The sequence below is a fragment of the Macrotis lagotis genome, chromosome 3 (genome assembly GCF_037893015.1).
Source record: "Macrotis lagotis isolate mMagLag1 chromosome 3, bilby.v1.9.chrom.fasta, whole genome shotgun sequence".
Taxonomy (NCBI): Eukaryota; Metazoa; Chordata; class Mammalia; order Peramelemorphia; family Peramelidae; genus Macrotis; species Macrotis lagotis.
The window spans coordinates 125,581,869-125,608,384 of record NC_133660.1 but is presented as its reverse complement, the minus strand read 5'-3'; the positions used below and the strand labels follow the sequence as shown (position 1 = coordinate 125,608,384).

General features: G+C 36.9%; 1 protein-coding gene across 1 annotated transcript in view; it reads right to left on the bottom strand.

Moving 5' to 3' along the window:
• The window catches only part of FREM3 (FRAS1 related extracellular matrix 3), a 126,121-nt gene that overhangs the window by 40,677 nt on the left and 58,928 nt on the right, over window positions 1–26,516 (bottom strand). The window contains exons 4-6 of the mRNA XM_074231576.1: window positions 25,165–25,395; window positions 17,959–18,084; window positions 12,813–13,064 (exon numbers count right to left, since the gene is read on the bottom strand). Coding sequence (XP_074087677.1) covers window positions 12,813–13,064; window positions 17,959–18,084; window positions 25,165–25,395 — 609 coding nt within the window. The remainder of the gene's footprint in view (window positions 1–12,812; window positions 13,065–17,958; window positions 18,085–25,164; window positions 25,396–26,516) is intronic.

Here is a 26,516-nt window from a genome sequence, read left to right as displayed (position 1 = left end):
GTTCAAGTTGAGTCAGCATGAATTTATTAAACACTATGTGTTAGGCATTATGATAAGTGCTGAGAACACAAATATAAGCAAAAAGACAAACACTCCCTGCCCTCTAGGAGTTTACATTCTTTATTCTTTCCCATTAACTTTTTAAAAACATATTTTATTTTTTCCAAATACATATAAAGTTAGTTTTCAACATTCATTTTTTTTCTAAGTTTTTGAGTTCCACATTTTTCTACCTCTCTTCCCATGACAGCAAGTAATTTGATGTTTTACACATATATGTACAATCATGTCTAACATATTTCCATATTAGTCAAGCAGTCTATGAATCATGTCAGAACAAAAGGGAAAATATGAGAAAGAATAAATTTTACAAAGTGAAAATAGTATGCTTTGGTCTGCATTTAGATTCTTTAGTTCCTTCTCTAAATGTGTATGGCATTTTCCATCACAAGTTTTTTTTTTTTTTGGTAAGGTTTTTTTTTGCAAAAATGGGGCTAAGTGGCTTGCCCAAGGCCACACAGCTAGGTAATTATTAAGTGTCTGAGACTGGATTTGAACCCAGGTACTCCTGGCTCCAGGGCCGGTGCTTTATCCACTGCCCCACCTAGCTGCCCCTTATTACAAGTTCTTTAGAATTGTCTTTGATCATTGTACTACTGAGAAGACCTAAGTCATCATAGTTGATCATTACACATTGTTGCTGTTAATGTTCTCCTGTTTCTGCTCACTTCACTCAGTATCAATTTTTCTAGGCTTTTCTGAAGTCAGAATTATTTCTTACAGAACAATAGTACTCCATTATTTCTCAGAACAATAGTACTCCATCACATTCATAAATCACAATTTGTTCAGCCATTCTCCAATTGAAGGGAAATTTCCAATTTTTTGTCACTATGAAAAGAGTGCTATATTTTTGTACATGTGGGACTTTCCCCATTTTTTATGATCTCTTTGGGATATGGATCTAGTAGTATTGTTGGATCAAAGTTTTTAATCATAGTTCCAAATTGCTCTCCAGAATGGTTGGATTAGTTTACTAACACTTCATTAGTCCCAATTTTCCTACATCCCCTCATTTTCCTTTTTCGTCATATTAGCCAATCTTATAGGTGTGAAGTAGTACATCAGAGTTGTTTTAATTTGCATTTCTCTAATCAATAATGATTTGAAGGATTTTTTCATATGATTTATATAGCTTTAGTTTCTTCATCTGAAAATTGGCTGTTCATATCCTCTGACCATTTATTAATTGGGAAACAAATGACTTGTATTCTTATAAATTTGAATCAGTTCTTTATATATTTTAGAAATGAGTCCTTTTATCAGAAATACTAACTGTAAAAATTGTTTTCCAGCTTTCTGAATTCCTTCTAATCTTGTGTAGTCTGTGAAAAGTCAGTTAAAGATGGGGGTTTTCTTGGCTAAGATACTGGAGCAGCTTACCATGTCCTTCTCCAGCTCATTTTACAGATAAAGAAATTGAGGTAAACAGGGTAAAATGACTTACTCAGGGTCACATAGCTAGTAAGTATGTGAAGCTGAATTTGAACTCTTGAAGATGAGTCACCCTGACTCTAGGCTCAACACTCTATCCACTGTGCCATCTTACTATCAACAAAAGACTTAAATTTCCATAATCCCCTTCTTTTGCTTCTCTGATTTTTGTAGTTGACACAGTTTAATATTCTTTCCTTCCTAGCTCACAGGAACTTCTATCTCTTTCCCTTCTCCCATCCTTATCATTCTCACCCACCTTTTGGGATTTAAACCTTGTGATTTTATTTTCATGGTGACCTCTAATTGATGAAACTCTCTCCACTCATGAAGAATAGAGCTGTGATTAAGTCCTATCTTTGAGCCACACTGAGTATATGAATATGGGCAAATCAGTGAACTCTCCAGTATCCTGGAGACTTGATTCTCTGTTCTCTCAACAGGTTAATTCCAATTCAGTTTCCCAAAGCCCAAACCAGCATACTTCATTGTAGAGAAGTCTAGGATAATATTATAATTTCCTGGTTTATGTGTGATCCCTAGGCCAAAGCAAATCATTTTTTGTCAGGCCCTGATAGCTGATCTCTTATATCCTTCTCAATTAATGGAATATTTCATCATTAACATTTACCTCATGATGACTGTCTCAGTAGCTATCAAAATTTATTGAGGTAACTTTATTATTTGGAATATACTTGGAGCCAAAGAAGGCATAGGGTGGGGAGAAATGCAACAGAAGTAGTCTATCTGGAAATGCACCAGATGAATAAAGAGAACAGTGATCACAAAGGAAGTCATTTGAGATTGTTCTCTTCTCTTCCTCCCTTTGCCTTTGATGTTTTGCCAAAAAAGGAACTATCAGTTTAAATATGGCCCTCTTAACTACAAATACAGTCTCTGTTCCCCTTCCTCCACCTCCCAGTATCTTTACTGAAGGACTTGATTATCAACATATCACTAATTTAAACTCTATCAATTTTTGTTGGATAGGCTTTTTCTATAGGAGAGTATTTACTTGATGGATTCCTTATATGTTTTGGAATTCTTTTTATTTACTTCTAAATAGAAATAAAATAAATATTGTATTTATTTATTTAATTATTATTTGGGATTCTGTCACGGCACAAGCAACAATCCCCTTTCTTTGAGATTTTAATTTGATTATGAAGTAGCAAAATGCTTGCATCTCTATCTTCCAAGTTCACTTATGAACATCTGGATTCTTTGTTCCTTCCCATACACCCAGAGATCCTGCTCCCAGATAGGATATGACAATGATATGGAACCCACAAGCATTCAAAGAGAATTGAGGATCCATTTTTACAAAGCCTTCATTGTTCAAATGCCTAGATGGAGCCTATATCAAAGGTCTGGCATTTTCTTCAAACTCTTTGCCATTTAGCTTATGTGAATAAACGTGTATTTTGTGAAAGATTTTCTTGATTAAATAGTGTGGCTACTATGTGGAATGACAGTTTTATATTAAAAATGTCTTGAAGGGGCAGCTAGGTGGCATAGTGGATAAAGCACCAGCCTTGGAGTCAGGAGTACACAATCTGGTCTCAGACACTTAATAATTACCTAGCTGTGTGGCCTTGGGCAAGCCACTTAACCCTGTTTGCCTTGCAAAAAAAAGCCTTAAAAAATGTCTTGAAGAGACAATCAGTTCTTTAAATGGAATTAAAAATAATGATAGTTAGAAACAGGTATTCTCTCATTCATTTGTCGTGAAATTCCAATTCTAAAATGGTTTTTGACAACAGTCACATAGTATGCAGTAACAGTTAAAAAACACTCATGACCTTTGACCAAGGAATTATGTTTTTGGGAATTATATTTTGTTAGTGTAATAAAAACAAAGTACAGCTGCCTATTCAAAGATTTTTCATAGCAGTAGCATCATATGTAACTATAAAAAACTAGAATCAACCTAAATGTCAAATAGTAAAATTGAACTACAGTATCATTTTATGGAGTCAGGAAGCCATCTTTTTTTTTTTTTTTTTGGATTTTGCAAGGCAAACGGGGTTAAATGGCTTGCCCAAGGCCACACAGCTAGGTAATTATTAAGTGTCTGAGGCTGGATTTGAACTCAGGTACTCCTGAACCCAGGGCCAGTGCTCTATCCATTATGCCACCTAGCCACCCCCAAGACATCTTCTTGAGTTCAAATCTGGCTTCAGACATTTCTTAGCTGTGTGATCCTGAGCAAGTCACTTAAGCCTATTCAGTTTCCTCAGCTGTCAAATGAATTGGAGAAAGAGATGGCAAACCATTCCAGGATCTTTGCCAAGAATACCCCATATGGAGATCATAAAGAAGATATAGCTGAAACAACTACTCTACAACAAATATACAAATAAGACAGACAAATGGGATGAATGGAAAGAAACATGAAAAACATTTATGAAGTGATGAAAAGGAAAAAAAAAGGACCATAATGAAGTACAATTAACTATATCCACAGGAGAGGCAAAGAATCCCAAGAATGAAAAAGACATGACTGAACAGACTGTGGCATTTGAATGAAATTGTACACTAAAGAATGATGAATATGAAAAATTCAAAGAAACATAGCCATATTTTTATGAACTGATATAAAATTAAATAGGAATCAAAAGGAAATATTCATAATGATAAAATAAGGTATGTGAAAATCTCCCTGAAAGGAAGCTGAACCTTGAGTACCTGAAATAGCAGTAATGCTTCTGGGGAACAGATAATGAAATATTGCTTCCTCATCACAATGGAATGTGGTGTATGGCTAGGGTAGAATGCTACAAGCACTGTGACTCAGCTATTATTTGATGAATAAGGGGCATAGTGGCAGGAAGGGAAAGAAGTTTTCAGAAATTACTGTGATGTATAAACAAAAGGTACCAATAAAACTAATTTCAAAAAACTTTTATATGTACTTAGATGGAGAAATTGAAAAATTGTTATAATTTTTGTGTTGAAATGAATGAATGAATTTAAATGTAAATAGTTGAAAATCAGTTTTAATTGAAGTTCAAGTTCAAATTTTTAATAAACATTTAGTTAACAAGACTTATAGCCCTTCTGCCTAATGAAGAGGTCAAATAGAGGTATATGATAGCTTCTTTTGAATCCTGAGAATGAGAAAATTATCCAGTTATTAGAAATGAAGAGTTTTCATAAATCAGAACCTAGAGCTACTTTGAAGGAATAATGAAAGTCTTCACTGACATTAAATAAATCCCAGAAACAAAGGGATTAGAATATTGGTTTCATCCCTAGTTGTATGATCTTGGTGAAATAATTTAAATTTTCTGGACCTTAGTTTCCACAACAATAAAAATGATAACCATTTGACTAGAATATAATTTCAACCACCCCAGAAATATTTTATTACTGTACACTATTCTTAAAAGTCTTCTGAGAAGATTATATAACTTTCCTCAGCAATGCATTCAAATATAGCAATATTTTGCCTGTTATGAAATCTTTCTAATTTTCCATTTAGAGTGTTTCAACTACAATATAATTTCAGCTACAATATAATTCAATTAGAATACTGACATTTAATAACTGATATTTAAGTCATTTAATCTCTGCTGGCAGCTCTCAGTGTTTTAACTTGAAGAGAAGATCTCTGCATTAGTTGAGGAAATTTCTTCTTCTATGACTTCTCCATGCCACTGAAATCCCTAGTCCAGATCCTATTCCTATCTCTCTCCTATTAATCTGTGCATATAAAATATAAAACTTTAATGGATCTTAGAAATAATTTCTTCTAAGTCCCCATTTTTATGGATGAGGAAACTAGAAAGTATCCAAGTAGGAAGTATGTGGTTAAGGTACCATCTATTAGGAACTCTGACATATAGAATTAGTTTTTCCTTAAAAAAAATATGAAACTGTTCTTGAGATTTCATTGATCTAGGGGACTAAGGCTTGAACTGTTGATACAGCTTCCTAGTCATGTAAGTATAAAAGCTGGCTCCTGATGAGTCTGAAGTTCTTCAGGCTGGACCCATGCTTTTGATCAAGGGAGGGACCATAGCATGTGAGACAAGGGAGCTATGGCCAAGAGAACCAGTCCTGTATGGTTGATGAATATCCTTTCCATGCTATTGCTAAATAGACTTCTTTTGGTTAAAAATTAGAAGGTCTATGGATTTTATTTTATTCTAATTCTAAACCTGAATGGTCTTTCTTTCCAAATTTGGTGTTTTGTCTACTTGACTATCTTTTGGAAAATAAAGCAAAGCAAAGCAAAACAAGATAGCTAACATTTCACAACATGGCTAATATGGAAATGTGTTAAAGATGACTGAACATATATAACCTATAACAGAATACTTGCTGACATGGCGAGGGGGAAGGAAGGGAGGGAGGTAGAAAAATGTGGAACTCAAAATCTCATAAAAAGATGAATGTTGAAAACTATCTTTGCATGAAATTGGAAAAAATAAAATAAAATAACATTAAAAAACAAGCTAACAACAACATTAACCAAACCTGGCTCCCTCAAATATTTGAAATTTTTGATTCATTCTGTCTCCTTTGGAGGGTGGTGGTAGGGAACTGCCCTGAAGAATCCTCAGCAGATAATCAGTTGGAGGTTAAAAATAGATGGAAAGAGACTAAAAGTGGGGTGAGATGTGGAGTAGAGAGTGGGGCAGAGGAGGAATAATGCCTACTCCACTTAAAGAATGTTTTAAGAGCAATCCACCCTAGTCAGGGCCTCTATAACCTCAGACACCTATGCAACATGCAGCCTGGTTGCAGAGACCATTACTTCATTGCTCTCTGAAAGTACTTTATTCATCTCTCCCTTCCCAACCCTCCACCTCCAAGAATGAGGAGAAAAGCTATTACTCAAAACATTCCTTCCCCTTTACAATCTTATCCTTCTTTTCCTCTCCTCTAAGACTCTTCCAAGATGGTGGGGAACTGGCTACTGCTCTCATCTACCCACCATCCCTACCTTGCTTGCATTTATATATATATATATATATATATATATATATATATATATATATATATATATATGTATAGTAGGAGCAGTAAGTAGTCCCCTTCACCTGATTCCCTACCCCCAATCTCAATGTAGTAGCCTTTGTTATTTGTGAATTTTTCCATTTATTAATAAAGACAGAAATCAACCAGAAAAAAAGGTTGAGTCCTCACATAAGGTGCTTGTCCTCTTGAATACCCTAATAATTCCCTTAATTTTTTTTAGCCTGGGTCTCACTCACCCTGGCTCTAAATGCAGTGCTACTCATGGACCAATGAACAGAAAATTTTTAGCCCACATTATTTCTAGCCCAAATTAATTTGAGCCTTCTTCAGCAACCAGATGGTGCCCCAAAGGGGGAGGTGGGCTCCACCATATTGGTAAAAGGCTTTGTGTGAAGACTTGATTGATTTTAGCCTCATGGCAACTTAGAACTCAAGTAATCCACCAGTTTCAACCTCCTCTAGGAGTTGGGATTACAGGTCTGACTTTCTTTCCAGATTTCACATTATCTGCCTGTGTCCCTCTTCCCTGTCAGATACTCTGCCAGTCAAACTTCTGGATATTCCCCGTACATGATAGATCATCTTCTGCTTCACTGACTTTGCACATTATCATCCCCCATCCTAGGTCTCTCCCTTTTCATACCTTTTGGGATGCTTAACTTCTTCTAAATCTCAACTCAAATACTAACTCTTGTATTACATCTTGTCTGATAGCAATGGTCCTGGAGTCAGGAGAATTTGAGGTCGAATCTGGCCTCAGACACTACTAACAGTGTGACCCTGGACAAGTGACTTAACCCTATTTGTCTTGGTTTCTTCAACTGTAAAATGAGCTGGAGAAAGAAATGGTAAGGCACTCTAGTATCTTTGCCATGAAAACCCTAAATGGGGTCACAAAGAATTGGACTTGACGGAAGCCCCAAGTTGTGAAGTATTCAACATGCCAGTTATTTCAAAGTTTAATTTTTACATATTTTATTGTTACTTAACTCTGCATTCCCCGACACATACTTCCACCTTCAGCAAAATGAAAACTTTTTGAGGGTAGGGACTCTATGGTGTGTTTGTGTGTGTGTGTGTGTGTGTGTGTGTGTGTGTGTGTGTGTGTGTGTGTGTGTAGAGTAAGAAAAAAATGGGGAAGAGAGAGAGGAAAAAAAGAAAATCCTATAGACCGCTCTGGAATTCCACCAAAAACTATGTCTAGTGCCACTTGATGCCACTTCTGTATCCAATAAGTCTTTTGTTCTCTCTCTCATAATCATAATTGGCATTTATATGGCAATTTGAGGTAAGTAAAAAGTTCTTTACATTCTTTATCTCATTTCATTTCCTCAACAGCCCTGCAAATTAAATGCTATAGTGATCCTTATCCCTGTTCAATAAATGAGGACCTTGAGGCTGAGAGATTTGCCCAAGACAACTTTCAGTGCCTCAGTTCCCCTCATTTGTAAAATAAGAGGGTTAAACTAGATGTTCTTCCACCTCTAAATATGTAGAACAATGATCCTATAGTTATTGGGTTGACATCTTTGACTTGTTGGGGTATTGAACTTATAGTCAGATTCTATCCTTTCTGGAGAGGGAAATATCCCCATTGCAGGTATTGAGCAAATTAAATTGTTACATTCTAACGCAAACTATTTATAAGACATTGAGCTTAGTTATCTCAAAGTTAATCTTGTCTGTGATTTTTGGATGGGCTCTAGAATTATCTTTCATTTGTCATTGTCAAGTTCCCCATTTTCCATTCCCTTCATTGTTTAATCTTTCCAGATTATGTTGTTCTTCTAGATCTATTATGGCCTGGATGATTAATGAGTCTTTGGCATAGTATTTAATTAATATTGTCTTGTCTATTACAATCTATGACAATTGGAAGTGAATGCCCATTCTTTGAGAAAAGGTCTCTCCCTGGCTAATAATACTCATTAGGGCCCTTAACTTACCAACTAGGCTTTGCTGTGTGTCTACAGGTCAACATAGAGCAGCTTCTGTAACTTTTGTAACTTTGTTCTGTAACTTTGTAACAGGAACCTTTTGCTTCCTGAATCAAATCTACATTTGATGGACAAACAACAACAAAGAATAACATTTGGGCTGTTGTTGATGATGATGATGATTTTTGTCCTTCATTCTCAAGAGAGGTGATGCTGTGACAGGCATAGAAATTGGAATTGAGTAAGGGTGGTCTATGCTAAATCACAAGGGACCATCTGGATCCAGTGGTCAGATATGAAGCAGGATGACTGGAGATGGCCCTGGATGTTAGGCAATAAGGGTTAAGTGACTTGCTCAAGGTCACACAGCCAGTAAGTATCTGAGGCTGGACTTGAACTCAGGTCCTCCTGACTTCAGGGTCAGCACTCTATCTACTGCACCATCTAGCTGTATTGAATGAATGAATGTCAAGAAGACATTTCTTCACTGGGCAAGAAGCTCAGGAATCTTTCAAACCTAGAAAAATTTAACTTTTTGCTTTGGTTGATCTTTTCAATACTTTTGTGAGGCAGGATTTTGAATTGCTTCCTCAAATTATCTTAAGGTTTATGATAGGACAAATTATAATTTAATTGAATTTAATTTAAAAAAAGTTTAAGGAAGCATCCCATTAGAGCATATCACACTAGGCACTGGGGACATAAGGATGGAAAGACATAGTTTCTCTCGGGGAATTTTTGTCTAATAAAAGAAAGGGAGAAGAGGGAGACATATACATGGATAACAATAAAAGAATAATCTAGGTACAGCTAGGTAGTTCAGTGCAAAGAGAGCCAATTGAAATCAGGAAGAAATGAGTTCAAATACAATCTTAGACAAGTACTAGCTGTGTGACCTTAGGTAAGTCACTTAACATCTGTCTCAGTTTCCCCAACTGTAAACTGAAGATAATAAGAGCTCCTATCTCCCAAGGATTATTATGAGGATCAAATGAGATAATATCTGTCAAGTGCTCAACATAATACCTGATAAATAATAGCTGCCATATATGTGTTAGTTGTGATGATGATGATGGTGATAATGAAGGCAAAGTGCTATGAGAAATGAGAAGAGATCACTTTCAGTTGGGGTGGAAAGCAGAGAGCAGACCTTTCCACAAAGTATGATCAGGGAAGGGAAAAGTTGCCATGATAATTAGTCATGAAGAGAGAGAGGCTTTTATGGGGAGAAAATGGAGTGGGGGCCATAAAGGGGTGGTGGCTAAACAAATGGTAGTACATATGCGTATTGGAAAGTGATTGAGACTGTAATAAATGTGCAACATGAAGAATTCAGAGGAACATAGAAAGGCTTATATGAACTAATGCCAGATGGAGAAAGTAGAATCAGGACCACTACAACAATAACAAAACAGAAAAAATAACAAAAAAGCAACTGGACACTCTGTAATTACAATAACCAAGCATGACCCCAGAGAAGCATTGAGAAAATGCATTTATTCTGTAAAAGGAAGAGGTTTGCTGTCTCAAGGTACAAAGTTAGGGACCTTAGAATTCCTGAACTTGTGGGGAGGGATCTCTTCCTCCAAATATCCCAAAGTTTCTTTTAGGAACTATTATAATATGGTTTACTTTTTAAATGGTTTAGGAAATTTGGATACATGACATTTTACACAAGACCCTGAAAGGGGAGGAGTCGGGGTGGGAGAGAGGAAGAGAGGGAAGGAGAGGAGGAGGGAGAAAGGAAAAAAAGGGAAACAGAAGGGGATAATGATGAGGAAAGAGAAACAGGAGGAGGAGGAGAAAGGGAAAGAGTGAGAGGAGGAGGGTGGGAAGGAGAATGAGACAGGGAGAGAGAAAGGGAGAGAGTCAGAGATAAAGACAGAGACAGAGAGAGGAAAAAAGGGGGGGGAGAGAGAAAGAGGAATAGAGAGAGGAGAAAGAGAAAGAGGGGAGAAAGAGATATAGAGGGGAAAGAGGAAAGAGGGAGAAGAGAAAGAGGAGGAGGAGGAGAAGGAAGGAGGAAGGAAGAATGAAGGAAGAAGAAGGAAGGAAAAAGGAGGAAGGAAGAAGGAGCTGGGAAGAAGAAGAATGAAGGAGAAGAAGGAAGAAGGAGGAAGAAGGAGGAAGAAGGAGGAGGAAGAAGGCAAGAAGAAGAGAGAAGTGAAAAGAAGGAGGAGGAAAAGCAGAAGAAGAGAAGAAGGAGAGGGAGGAGAAAGAGGAGTGAAGAAGGGAGGGATACAGAGAGAGAGACAGAGAAAGAGAGAGAGACAAAGAGAGAGAGAGAGAGAGAGAGAGAGAGAGAGAGAGAGAGAGAGAGAGAGAGAGAGAGAGAGACATTTAATTTGCTGCTTTCCCTTCAGCCATTATCATAATTTTTCCAAAGACAGGATATCATACAGAACAGCAAGGCTTGTGATAAATTAGCCAGACCTAGCTAGGGAATGTCAGCTTTTTAACTTATTTGATTTACTAATATGGAAAATCACAACATAGCTTCATACTTTATTGGTATGATGCTTAGCTTAATTAAAACTAGGTACCTCACTGCCTCACTGGAAAGTGGGAAGTGATTGTAGGTTCTCGAAGGCTTACTCCAGAAGAGGTCAAGCTCTGGTGGGTCCTATCAAAGTCTGGAATAGACTATATGTCCATTATTTCAGGACTTGACTACATAAACTCAGAGAGGTTCAACTTTAGGTTGGTTGTGTGTGTGTGTGTGTGTGTGTGTGTGTGTGTGTGTGTGTGTGTACGCGTGTATACGCTCTTAAAGATCATCAACTAAATCAAAGGAGTTATGGAGTGGGGGGAATATCCACTTTCAGAAATTTAAGGATTCCTGAAGTTTTGAAACTGTAGTCATACTAATTATAGACCCTATCTAATTTGAAATCTTTGCCCACATAACAGAATGGCCCTTCTAGTTCTCAAAGGGACTAGAAGGTAATCACTATAGCACCACTTTCCTCATCTGTCAAATGGGGACAATACCTGCCCCTATCTTTTAGAGTTGTTGTGAGTATAAAATGAAAAATTTTCAGACTTTAAAATATCATAAAGATGTCAATTATCATTACCACAAATATGATTTATATGATAGGGAAGCAGCAGGGAATAGTGGGCAGAGTGCCTGCTTTGGAGTCAGGAAGGATTCATATCCTGTCTTGTTATTTAGTTGCTTTCAGTCATGTCCAGCTCTTCAAGACCCCATTTGGGGTTTTCTGGACAAATATATGGAAGTGGTTTGCCATGTTCTTCTATAGTTCATTTTACATATGAGGATACTGAGGTAAACAGGGTTAAGTGCCTTGCCCTGGGTCACACAGCTAGTAAATGTTTGAGGGTGATGAGTCTTCCTAAGTCCAGGCCCATCCTTCTATCCACTGACCCACCAAGCTGCCAATCCTACCTTGGATACTTGTGAATTGTTTGGCCCTGGGCAAGTCATGGAGCTTCTCAGGACCTGTTTCCTCTTCTGTAAAATGAATGAGTTAGATTGAATAGCTTCTAAGACTTCTTTCAGCTCTTGATAATGTATCCTGTGATTTCCATGACCCCATAATCTGTATAGGTGACTCTCCATAAATTCACAGTCTAAAGGCCTTTCTGCCTTAGTGGAGAAGTCAATTAGTCTCTAGATCTTCTTGAGCTCAATTCATTTGCTCAGGATTAATCTTCTGGTAATAATCTCCCTAAATTCATCTAGGCTAGTTCCTGAATGGCAGAGACACACAACCCATTGTTAGACCCCTCCTCAAGGTCTTTCTAACTTGGCAGAACCTACCAGACCTTTTAAAATATTGGCATAGCCTTTGAGAGGCTGTCATCACTCTCACATCCTAATGAGGCATAGAAGTGGGGTCTCAGTGGAGATGCAAAACAATATCTTAATATAAGAAACAGCTAAATGGTGGAGTGCTCATAGAACCCTGATCTGGAGGTAGAAAGACTCAACCTTAGGAGTTCAAATCTGGACTCATACTTACTAGTTGTGTGACTCTAGATTGTTTGCCTCAGTTTCCTCATCTGTAAAACCAGACTAGAGAAGGAAATGGCAAATTAAGGCAATTCTTTGCCAAGAAAACCCTAAATGGAATCACAAAGAGTTGAACATGACTAAAAAATGACTGAACGATGAAAGAAAGCTAAACTTAGGGTCAGGAAGACCTGAATTCAAATCCTGCCTCAGACACTTTACTGGCTGTGTAATCCTCTGTTTGCTCCAGTTTTCTTCTATATACTAAATGAGATGAGTTTTAAGATCCCTTGTAGTTCCAAATCTAAGCCTCTATGAAAACCTAAGCTTCGCTTAATTTTAACTGATGGGGTTAGTATGGCAGGAAAGTCAGTCAATCCAAGGGAGTTTGATAAAGTGACATCCATCAATAAACCTACCATCATCAGCATCTTTCAGGATGACAATGCTGGTGCTGGGATATCTGGCACCGATATGTCCACCCATTGGCATGCTCAGTGTGACGTTGAAGGTCTCCTCATCTTCATAAAGTGAATCGTCAATGATGATAACTTGGCATCTTTTCTCAGTTTCATCCTTATCAAAATGGAGGATGCTGGTGTGGTCTTCAGGACGGGAGATATAGTCAGAATAAGATAAGACAGTGGAAGGAATTGTGCCTGAAGCAGCTCCTATATGAGGAAGAAAGACCACAAAAATTAGGAAGGACAAAAAGAGGAATTCCAAACTGTTGAGTTGATTTTTTTTTGTAAACAGAATTAGAGAGCAAATATACCTGAATGTTTTTTTGTATGTGATCTAAAAGTCTATATCCTCCATGTTTATAGAGGACTCTAGAATTAATCCTGATGAATGAGTCTTCATCATAATGATGATGATAAAGTATATAATTACATAACACCTTACAGTATATGCTGTTTTTCTTACAGCAACTCTGTAACTACATAGAATGAACTCTTATTCAGTTGAGAGCTCACATTCAATATAACTTCATAAAGAAAGGAAGAAAATAAGTATTTATTTACCACCTACTATGGTGATACTGAGGCATCTAGGCCCTTAGGTTCAGGGAATAAAATGCTGAGCCTGGAGAAAGGAGGACCTGAGTTTGAAGCCACATGGAGACACTTATTAGCTCTGTGACTCTGGGCAAGTCCCTTAACCTCTTTTTATTTTTGATCTCAGTTTCTTCATATATAAAATGGGGACCCTGGAGAAGGAAATGGCAAACCACTCCAGTATCTTTACCAAGAAAATGTAAGCAATGTCATGCATTAAGAACTTGCCAATTATTTTCTCATTTGATCCTTTTACTACCCCTGGAAGGGAGGTCCTAGTAGTATCCCAATTTAATAATTGAGAAAACTAAGGTAGACAGAAGTTAAATGATCTGCCCCAGAGGCACAGCTAAGTGCCTGAGGCTTCAGACCCACTTCCTTGCTGCTTCCTTTTGCTATTTTTATAGAAGAGCAAATAGCGATTTTCACTTTAGAATCAATCATAAGAAGAGTCAACAAAAGGGAAGTCCTTGAGGGTTTTCTCCTCAAGAGACTGAGATAAACCTAGGATCTTAATTTCACCATTGGAGGGGAACTCAGGGGTTATATTGTTCCATGCCTTCACTTGACAGCTGAGGAAATTGAGGTCCAGAATGCTGACATGACTCGCCTAGAGTTTCATGAGTAGCAAATAGCCTTTTGAGGTCTTGGATTTGCATTCTATGATTTCAGATCTGGTACTCTTTTAACTACCTTATGACTTTAAATCAAAGGAATGTATGAAATGACTGTATGTTAATGAACAATCTTTGAAAAATGTAAGAGACAGTGTGATACATTGGAAACAATACTTGAATAGGGACCCAAAGATCTAGGTTCTAATGCTTCCTCCATCTTTAATAGCTGTGTAACCTTGGACAAGTCACTTACCCTCTCTCTGGGCATTAATTTTTTATTTATAAAATAAGTTGTACCAGTCCAACTTCTGCAAGTCCTAAGTTCTCTCTCCTCCTCCTCCTCCTACCTTCCCTATTGCTGCAGAGGACAAAAATATTCATGCAGTTCCTCAAGCTCACAACCTAGGAGTCAGCCTGGCCTCCTCACCATCTCTCACCCCTATATCCAAGCTGATGCTAAGGTCTATCAAGTTCACTTGTGTAGCATGTCTGGAACACATCTCGTTCTCTCCTGCTACCATTCTCATCACCTCATACCTGGATTATTTCAATACCTGCTGGTGGGTCATTCCTGCCTCAGGTCTCTTGACTCTGTCCTCCATTCAGCCACCAAAGTGATTTTCCTAAAATATAGGTCTGATCATGTCACTCCCTTACTCAATAAACTCCTGGGGCTCCCTATTACCTCCAGGAGCAAATAAAAACTGCCTCTTTGGAATTTAAAGCCCCCTCCTACCTTTCCAGTCTTCTTACATCTTACACCCTGACTTGTACTCTTCAATCCCGTGACACTGGTCTCCTGGTTGTTTCATGAACTTGATAGGTCATCTCTCAGCTCCAGAGATTTTCTTATACTGTCCTTCATACCTGGAAAGTTCTTCCTTCTCTGCTCTAATTACTGTTCTCCCTGGCTTCCTCTAAGTCCCAATTAAAGTCCATCTTCAACAGGAAATGTTCCCCAACCCCTTAATTCCAGTATCTTTCCTCTGTTAATTATATCCTAATTATCCTGTATATAGTTTGCTTTTATATATTTGCTTGCATGTTGTCTCCTCCATTAGACTGTAAGCTCCTTGAGGGCAGAGACTGTCTTGTGACTCTTTTTTGTTTCCTAATGCTTGATATAACACCCAAGAGAGTAAATATCTAATAGATGTTTGCTGGCTTGAATAGAATTTAAAAATTCTATATGTTATGAATAACACTTCCTACTACAGCACTCCTGTAAGGGACCAGATGAGAGTAAAGAAACAAATGTAGTATATGACACACTAGCTTTAGAGTCAGAACACTTAGGTTCAAAGCCCAACTCTGCAAGTTGTGTGCCTTTGGGCAAATCCTTTCACATCTCTGAGTCTCAGATCCTTCTTCAATATCAATAAATCAATCAATCAGAAAGCATTTATTAAATGCCTACTATGTATTACCAGAGGCAGAGAATACAAAGAGAAAAATGAAATTGTCTCTATCCTCAAGAAGCTTATATTTTTAACAGGGGAAATGACTTGTACTTTTACAGTATGTTTATATTTTTCTCTATGTTCATGCTTTTATTTATAGATATATCTAAATAAATATAAATATGTTTATAAATCTGTTTGCCTGTATTTGGAGATGACATTGCATACAGTACTCCTGGCATCCATGTATGTCAGTAAGATGGCAAAGGACTTTATCAGACCAGAAAAGTTCCAGAGTAAGACTTGGTAATTAAGGATGTCATCAGTTTAGTCCAGTCTGGTCCATAAATAGACTTATTTTTGGTGAGAGAATCATGAAATGTTAACCTGGAAGGGACCCAGGAACTACTGGTTAATAGACTTTAAAAATTGGATGGGATCTTAAAACTAATTTCAGCAAACCCTTTCATTTTAGATTATCTTGCCCCTTCAAATCTCCTCTTCTCTCCCCAAAATGTGTGTTTTTGTAGAATGCAACTTATGAGTATTTAAAAGATTTGCTATACTCAGTTGAGAAAAATTAGATATCCTCTTGGGTCAGTCTATTCTTTGAATCCCTCCTCTATTATGATACTTTCTTCCCAACAGAACTCTCTCTATAAGGAAATTTTCTGGGCTGATAGTAATGAAAGTTTGATTGTTGGGACTGAAATAACAGAAACAATCATTTGTTTTTGGTATCCTTGAACACAGACACAACCAAGCTAAGTTGGTAAATGGCTAGAGAGAAAATGTTCAGAGAGTGGGGACTAGGTGATATGTTCCAGAGATACACTTCTCTGTTAGGCTATAAGATTTTCTGTGCCTCAGTACACAAGAAAAGAAGGAAGGGGGGAGAGAAGGAGCCTTGTGCTTTGACAGCCCCCTGATTAAGGACAAAAATGATGTCTGCAACCCTAAGTTTTAAATGGTCCCTGGTAGGCACTCAGGCTTTCTGATGGACATAAAGAACACAAGAGCAACAGAAGACTTGAAAGCACTTTCATAGCTGGGAGTGGGGGGTGAGATGTGGGGAAGAAAGCTATAAACTGGAGAATAAACTTTCCCATTTTCCTTGTTCACAGAGCATGTAGAATGTTGGAATCAGAGGCTATGATTAGTTGAAAAAGGTTTTCCACATTAAAAAAGATCCCCATCAAGCATGATACTGGCCTTTTTGAACAAGTTCAAGGCCTTGTGCCAAAGCAAATTCCAAATCAGGTTCTTTTTAGAGTAATAGCTATCTTCATTAAATATCTTTCCCAGTACATTTAACCCATGATCATCATTAAATTATTCTTTTATATGTTTACTTATATAATAAGAATTGTAATTCCCCTCCTTCCCTATTATTTTTTTTCGCTTATTTTTAAAAACAATGTCAGGAAGCACCAATTAGGTAGTATAATGGATAGAATACCAGACCTGGGGTCAGGAAGATTTGTCCTCCTGAATTCAGATCAGACTGAACAGGGAAATGGCAAACCATTCTAGAATTTTTGCCAAAAAAACACACCAAATTGGATCATAAAAAGTAGGATATTACTGAAAATGATTGAATATCAATGTATTAATCCACTGTTATTATTAAAAAATGACTGAAGATATTTGATATAGCTGGCATAATGGAATCTTTATTTCAGAATCAGAGATTCAGAATTAAAAATTACTTCAGGGGATTCTTAAAATAATAGATATCTGATAAAGGAAACTTTTTTTTTAACAATATGCTCAGGAAATGACCTTTGATTGAAGTCTTCTTCAAGTAGATGGAAGTCTTCTCAATTTTGGGATAGCTCCAGTTATCTTAATAGCAACCCTAAATTTACAATGCTTTTACAACCAATTCCACAGTGTTGTAAGAAGATGCTATGTGAATTTTAAAGTGGAATATATATGTGAACAACAAAAGAGGAGACTTATTTTTGGAAGCCCACTGGTAAAATACATAATCTGAAAAAATAAGGAAGGTTAAATTTCTCTCACTGACACATTAACATTTATTTACATGCATTTTGTGAAATTAATAACATGATACAATGAAAAGAATTTTCAGTCTTAAGACCAAGGATATAAGTCTTAGGATATGGCTCTTTTATTTATAATGGGTATAACCCTCTCTATGACTTGATTTCCTTAGCCTCAAAATAAGGGATTAGACTAATAACTCCTAAATTAATCTCAAACTTTAGAACTGTGATCCTATGATTACTTGTTAGCTAGAAGGTGGAATACAAAAAGGACAATGCAGAGAAAACAGTGTATTTGGACTATAGTGATGAGAACAGGTTGCAAATAGGAGGGATAGCCCTGAGAAGAGAGGCCCACAGAATGTTGAATGGGGTCACTGAAGATAAACTATTTTCCAATTTTGCTCAGAGCTAGTGTTAACTCAAAATTGCAATCCTTGTACAAGGACAATAACAAGCATGAACAATACAAGTGGCCTACCTTGGTGTGTAGAGCAAAGTACCATGAGTTCTTGGCTTACATCTCCAGATCGCTTGACAGGAATCAAGAGTTCACCAATGTCCTCCTCTACTCTGTATTCTGACTCTGGGATATAAACTGTTGACTCTAAAAGAAGGGAAGAATTTTTAATACATTAATTCAATTTGATAGGATATTTTTGTGTCTGAAATATTGTATAAACCTATTAATATTCATATACCTGTTCAAAATGGTTAATTATACTTAGTACAATACTTTGTGAATCCATGATTTCCTCACTGTAAAATATTTCTCTATGGAGTCAAGTAAAATCTCAACTGGTAGCCACCTGAATGAAGAATCTCAGCTTGGTGAGGTTAGTCCTTGGAATAGTAAATCTAGCTTAATCACACACACACACACACACACACACACACACACACACACACTCAGACACACACACACCAGACACTGTCTGAATGTCCCATCATTGTAATCAAATTCTGGCAAGCAAATCAAGTGCAAACTCTGGCAGATTATACTAAACTAGAAAGGCTTTGGATGTTGACTTTCCAATGGAGTATCAGCCTGATTCAATGAGGCTCAACCAGAAAGTTGGCTACAGGGTAGTGATTATATCAGTAGCAGTAATTCACAAAGATGGTAAACACTAAGGAACTGGGAAATACTAAATAAGGACATGGCATAGTTCCTATCCCCAGCTTCCAAGAGATAATATATGAAAGACTCACAAAACAGAATATAAACCAGTCCTGTGAATGTAAGTGAAACATTTAATATTACTTTTTCCTACTAGTACTCCCTCTATTCCACATGTGGGCTCCAAGAATAGCTACTCCAGGTTACAAGAGTTATGTTTCCTCAAAACAATAGTTCATGAGCTCTTACAATGTTGATTTTTACCTTCAGTCTGCTGGAAGGTAGAAAACTTATGGACTACCTCAATTTTAGTTTAACAGAGAATAGTTTAATAGAGAAGGGGTCATTAACCTGGGCCAAATCTAGCCCAATTTTTTTTTTCACTGATTTACCATAAAGAATAGTTTTTACATTTTAAATGCAGTAAAACATTATTAAAAATGTAAAAACCATTCTTAATTGACTAGGTAGTAAAGAATAGGTTCGATTTGACCTATAGACTATAATTTGTTGACCTCTATCTTATAGTAGCTAGAAATCAGGTTATCAGATCTTTATTCATAGCCATCACATTGTTCTTTAAAAAGTTGAGGCTCTTTGTTTTTCTTTTCAATGTGTAAATCTGAGCAGAGATCTTAGTCCTCTACTCCAGACAACTAACTGACTTAGTATTCAACTGTCCCAAGCCATCTTCTAGGAAATTATCATGTAAGTGAATTTAAGACAGAACAGAAAGTCAGCCAAGGATGCAAGATCATAATTCTCCATAGATGTAATCTGTGTTTTGTCTTATTTTTTCATCTCTAAGGAAACTACTTGATCATCTATGGCAAAAAAAGGAACAGCGCAGATAAAACTCTATCTAGGTCAATTCTTTCCTACTAAAATCATTAGCAGAGAAGCCAATAGAAAATTGGTTTTGACATCAACTGAGAAAAGACAAAGTGAGGTTCATGAATGCAATGTAATAATAATATTGCACTTTAAGAAGTAATATAGATGAAGAATTCAGAGACATATTGGGGAGACTTATCTGAACTGATGCACAGTGAAATAGTCAAAACTGAGAAAACGTGTGCAATGATATAATATACAATAATATAAATCTGAAAGAATAATAAAATAAAATGGAAAGCTGTATAAATACAATTACCGTTTTTGAGCCTGCAGGAGAGTTGTTGAAAATTCAGTTCCCTCCCTTAATGGAACTGTCTATATATATCAGGGAAATTGTACATACTGTGAGACATAGTTTCACAATGGTTACATTTTGCTAAACTGCTTTTTTCCCCCCTTTGTCTTTAAGAATTTTTGTTATGGGGAAGATTCAATGGATAGGGAAGTTGGGAAAGAATCTCTTCATAAATAAATGTGATAGGACAACAAAAGGTATCAATAAAAAGGGAGCTTCAGTGTTCAGGAGAAACCTAAATATTACAATGATATTTCAATGATTCTGTAATATTATCAGTGTTGGTATTTCTTACAATGGTGTAGACTGCACAACATCCACATCCATCCCTCCTTTTTAACTCCTCTCTATGGCTTCCTTTAAAGACTATATAGGAGTGTTCAGCAAAAGTCTTGCTCTAGATTTTTCTTTTTTGTATAAATTGCAATGAATCATGCCAATTATCATGAGTAATCTTTCACTGTCCTGGATTTGTAAGACTAATTTCAGGGGTTAGAAAGGTGACCATAGCCATTCCCCAATATTTCTCATCTAAGGCTTTCCAAATTAAAAGTAATATGAGAAATATTATCCTTTTTTCTCCGAAGGTGAAAACAAAATCCACTGCCTAACTATTGTATGTTTGGTGAAATTTATGAAAGGATCTCAATTTTTGTAGGGATAAATCAAAGTTGATTGAACTTTAAATTAATAATGAACAGAGGAAATGCATATGTTACCAATGAATAACTTGAGGACTTTTAGATGAGGGGCACATTTCTCATGGCCTAAAGAGCTTGTTCTGGGGTCCTCAGCCAGTCTTCTCCATACCAGTACCTGTGTATTAAGTTATCATCAACAATGTGATTTGAGACTAGATTAAATCTGCTTATATTGTGAAAAAGTCATTCTTCTAATATGATTAAATTCCCTCCTGAAGAGCTTGTTCTTGAAGATTTACGAGCACTAATTGAGCAAGTGATGTAAATTCAAGGACAGATTTTTTTTTCTCTTAGCTGATTGGCCAGAAGAACAAATCTAAATTGTAGATATTTTTTTCCCTAATATTGTGATTGGTCTCTGGATCTTCAGAAGAACCACATATGTTATTATCTATTGAGTTGAAAACCTATGATGAACTGGTTCCCACAATTAACATATGCATGATAAACACATTGAGAGGAGGTGGTTATATAATGATGGACAGTCTGCTCTTTTGGATTACAATAAATGTCCCAAAAGTAGCCTTAGTCAGAAGCTACTGTTATCTTTGGAGTAGGAGGTAGAAAAACCTTTTATAGAAGACTTTAGAAGGAAAATTTTTTTTTAAAATCTTGTATTTTGATAGACAAATTTATGAGATTACATGAAGCTATGCTTGAAGGTCATCTACTAACTCAACATGCAGACAAAAAGTATTATGGTGAACCATATCTAAAATTTCTTCTACTTAAGAATCTCTTCAAATAAGAGTTGTACTTGCAGGTTGAGTCTAGTAGGGTACAATTTGGTAAAATACAGTAAAGAATAATAATACTAACAATAATGATAAAAACAACACAGATCCATCTACTTCTACAGATGGAGAAATTCATATATCAATAGTATCTTGATTAAAGATTTTATTTATTTTGAGTTTTACAAATTTCTCCATCTTACTTCCCTCCCCCCCCACATTGTTTCCATGTTGTACATTGATCCAAATTGAGTGTGATGAGAGAGAAATCATATCCTTAAAGAGAAGAGAAGTCTAAGAGGTAACAAGATCAGACAATAAGATATCAGTTTTTTCCTAAATCAATAGTATCTTGAAATATGAACTATCTGACTACAGTCAAAATTAGGTGCTGGCTAATTTTAAAAGGCCACCTGAGTCCTTCACTATCATTATGTGAGTGCCTTGCTTGAGTCAAACATTTGTGATGACATTCTTATAATTCTTCACCTGAAATACATTGAATTCTGCTTATACCCACCATTTGTGTCTATATTGTCCTTTAGGATAGAAAGTCCAGGCTGGTGGCCAGCAAATCACCTTGATATAGCCACACCATATTAAAATGTTTTTGGGAAACATTTATCAATATAGATGAAAATATAATGAAATTTAGATAATATTAATTTGGGTTTTTTCCAGGTCAATGTTTCTATCTGAGTCTGCAACCCATGTGCTGATCTAGGGAGAAGGTTTTAGTGACACTTAGAATAGCTTCCTAATGGTCTCCTTGCTTCAAGCCTCTTCCCAGTCCAGTCCATCCTCTGTTCCTCTTCCAAAGTGATTTTCCCAAAGCACAGGGTTATGTCACTCTCCAAAAAACTCCAGTGGACTCCCTGTTTCCTACAGTATCAAAAATAAAGTCAACTGTTGGCCCATTTACAAATAAACATTGGTTCCATTCTACCTTCCCAGTCTCCTTTCTCATGGCTTCTTCAGGTACACTATCATCCAGCTTTGACCTTTATTCACAATGATACAATTTCCTGACTCTGTCATACCAATTACCCTCATTGCTTGGGATATCCTGACTTTTGACTTTTAGTTTTTATGGTCTTCAAGATTTATATAAAATTCCACATTCTTGCTTGAGACCTTTTCTGATCCTCCCCATTGCTTTCTTCTAATTGTGCATTAAGTCTGTTTATATGCACTGGCCTTGGAGTCAGGAGGAGGAGAATTTGAATACTACCTAAGACACTTGACTTGTATTAGTTGTATGACCTTGGGTAAGTCACTTAACCCTGATTGCCTGACATCCATCACATCTTCATGTGTCCTGATTCATATCTGGCCACTGGACCCAGATGACTCTGTAGCAGAAAGTGAGGCTGGTGATTTAGCCCAGTACCTCCTCACTCAAATTCAATTCACATGTTTGTCATGGCATCACCTCCCTGATGTCATAGTCTTTGAAAATGAAGGACAAACATTATTATCTCTCATTAGAATGGAGGGAAGGGATAATGTTTTTTCAGGGTAACTAGGAGGATGGAGCTGATGGAGCACTGGGTTTGGAATCAGGAATATTCATCTTCATGAGTTCAAATCTAGCCTCAGACACTTCCTAACTGTGTGACCCTGGACAAATTATCTAACCTATTGACCTCAGTTTCTGAATCTGTAAAATGACCTGGAGAAGGAAATGGCGAATGATTCTAATATCTTTTTTTAGTAATCATAAATTTATTTGCTACTAATTTTAAAATGAGTAACTAAGTGGAATAGTGGATAGAGTGCCAGATTTAGAATCGGGAAGACTCATCTTCCTGACACTGTGGTATCTTTGTCAAGAAAATCCTTAAATGGGGTCATGAAGAGTTGGACATGACTAAAAATGACTCAAACACCACAAATATTTTTTACTTTCCTTTGAATTCTTAGAATTTAAAAAAGTGTTTGGTACTTAGTAAGTGGTTAATGGATACTTGTTGACTGACCAACTGACACTCTGTATTACAAGTTGTTACAAGATCCAGTTACAGTTGTTACAAGACCCAGAACATTATTAGGCCTCCTCAATAAAAATCAATGGTCATTTAAAAGAAATCAATATGGCAATCCACACAAGAAAATTCAGGAGGATAAGGAAGATGTACTGCCCATTTGGATAGGTAACCCTTTGAGTTAGTCCATACCTTGGACAAACATTGAAGAGGGATATTGAGATGGGACCAGTAATAAACGGGAGGAAAAGATAAGGATGGATCAAATATGGGAAACAGTGTAGCACTTCCATTGATCAGGATCTGCTTAATATTAAAAAGTAGTAATCTTGTAATAACAGCAATATTTTTGACTTTGAAGAGAGACATGGTGGATAGAATGCTGGTCTTAGAGACAAGAAGATCCAGACTCAGACCTTGCTTTTGACAAGTGATCATATAACTTAGAGCAGCCAAATCACTTGACATCCCTGAGTCTTAGAAAAGTCTAAGACTTGGGGGAAGCTAGGTGGTGCAGTGGATAGAGTGCTGGCCCTGGAATCAGGAGTACCTGAGTTCAGATCCAGCCTCAAGACACTTAATAATTACCTAGCTGTGTGACCTTGGGGAAGTCACTTGACCCCATTTCCATAAATAAAATAAAATAAAAAGAAAAGTCTAAGACACTCTTAGATATAACTTATAGATGGATTATGATGTGTATGAATAGAAGGAGATCTCATTCTGATGAAGTCACAGGTTTTTTGCCATTTTCTTGATGACATATGTGACATGAATCATGGCACACCATTATGCCTGAAGAATTAAAGTTGCAGATACCTCAGTGGCAATGTCATTGTCAATGGTGATGGCAATGATAATGGAGAAGTACATGGTAGGGATATGTAGGATGAATATTACCTTACCTACAATGATTTTGAGTGAGAAGTGACATCAAAAGAACCAAAAGACATGCATAGCCAAGAAAATTAAAAGGACTAGATATCTTGTAAAGTGAAGATAACAAATGGATATGATATGATAAAAAAATCACCTACTGGATAGTTGCATGTCTATGTAGAACATGGAAAAGAATTATGCAGGTTAAGAGGACTTGAATGAATGGAGTTCTGAACTAGTAGATGGACAAGCCACAATGATGACCTCAAAAGTCCTTTGAAGTATACCCCTACCCCAAATACCACAGTAGTCTTATAACACAGAAATATGGAAATCTTTATTTGAATTAGAGATTGGAAGCATGACATAGTAGATAGAGTTCTATATTCACAGTCAGGATGATTTTAGTTTAAATCTTGATTTATACACTTGCTTATTGTTGTAAAATCATATTTCATTCAAGTTTGACTCTTCTTGACCCCATTTCTTGGCCAACATACTGGAGTAGTTTACCATTCCCTTCTCCAGGTCATTTTACAAATGAGGAAACTGAGGCAAACAAGGTTAAAAATTCGACCAAGATCACATAGCTAGAAGGTATCTGAGGCCACATTTGAACTCAGGAAGATGAATTTTTCCGAGTTACTAGATGCTAACAGGGTAAGCATGAATATAGATCACAAGATCACAATTTCCTCCATATATCAGTAGGCTGTTTCATTATTCCAGTGGTTCAATGCCTCCCCTTCCCCACTACTCCCCATTTTTTGAGGATGAACTCAAGTCTATTCAGTAGCTATGTACTAAACACTTATCATGTTCCATGCTAGGACTGAATATACAAATAAGATAGCCCTTGCCCTTATACAAGTTGCACGAGGGTGTAAACCATTTAACACTGTTGGTCTTCTCAGCTCCTCTTCTGTAAAATAAGGATGTTAGATTAGATGGCTGCTGATATCCTTTCCAGCTCTAAATCTATGATTCTTCAATAGTGATAGAGCTAAATGGGAATTATGGATGCTGGAGGCAGACACAGAAAAGCCTATTATAACACACTGTTTGATACTACATACCATCACTGGGATCAATGATTTCAACAGTGGCCATCTTTGGGAACTCCAAGGCAGCCATGACAGGGTCAAAAAGAATGATCTGGAAGGTCTCCGAGGCCTCATATTTGCCATCTGAAATAATCCTCACTCTCCATGTGGCTGAAGACTGGCCAGGATTGAAATGAACCTGCTTTTGAGACTTTCCTTTGAAATCTTTGTCCTTTTGTGCTGTCCCATCCTTGGTTCCAATGCCTGAATAAAAATGTCAGGATAAGCCAATGAAAAATGGAGTTATACTAACTGACCTCTAAGATCCCTTCTAGTTCTAGAGCTAGGATTCTATGAACACCTGAGGAGGAATAAGGGATCTCTTCTTTCAATGCGGTCTCTATCACCAGATAGTTACTGATTGGATAATTGGAGAAAAGACTGATTCCTTCAAGAGATGTATGTCATTCTAATAGATTTACTTTTTAATATATATAGATGACTTTCTGTATGACAACCCTTTGTTATCCACATTTCCTGGATGAGGAAACTGAGGCTCTAAGACATTGGGTAATTTGCTCAAGATAACAGAGCTAGTAAATGTCCAAGCTGGTACTTGAGCCTGGGTCTTCTGACATTAAGATCATGATATTATGGTGTCTCCCTGTTCCAAGGAATCTAGGTGAATCACAGGTAAGTGAAGGGGTTTAATCTGATGATCTTTCAGTTCTAGTATTTCTGAAGCTATGACTGAAAAGGAAGTGGCAATAACATTAATGACTCATTTTTATATTAACACTTTTATGCATTCAGATCACTTCCTCCTCTCATCATCATCATCATCATCATAAATATCATCAGTAGCAGCAACATTCATACAGCATTAAATTTTTTTTACAAGGCAATGGGATTAAGTGACTTGCCAAGGTCACAGAGCTAGTGAGTACCAAGTGGATTTGAACTCAGGTTTTCCTGACTCCAGGACTGGTGCTCTATCCACTGAAAAACCTAGCTGCCCCTATATAGCATTTCAAAGCCTTCAAAGTACTTTATAAATATTATTTAACTTTATCCTCTCAACAGTCCTGGGTTAGGGTTATGGTTATGGTTAGGGTTAGGGTTTAGGGTTTAGGGTTAGGGTTTAGGGTTTAGGATTTAGGGTTTAGGGTTAGGGTTGGGGTTAGGGTTCGGGTTCGGGTTAGTGTTAGGGTTGGGGTTGGGGTTGGGGTTAGGGTTAGGGTTAGGGTTAGGGCTAGGGCTAGGGTTAGGGTTAGGGTCAGGGTCACGGTCACGGTCAGGTCAGGGTCAGGGTCAGGGTTTGGGTTCGGGTTTGGGTTAAGGTTAGGGTTAGGGTTAGGGTTAGGGTTAGGGTTAGGGTTAGGGTT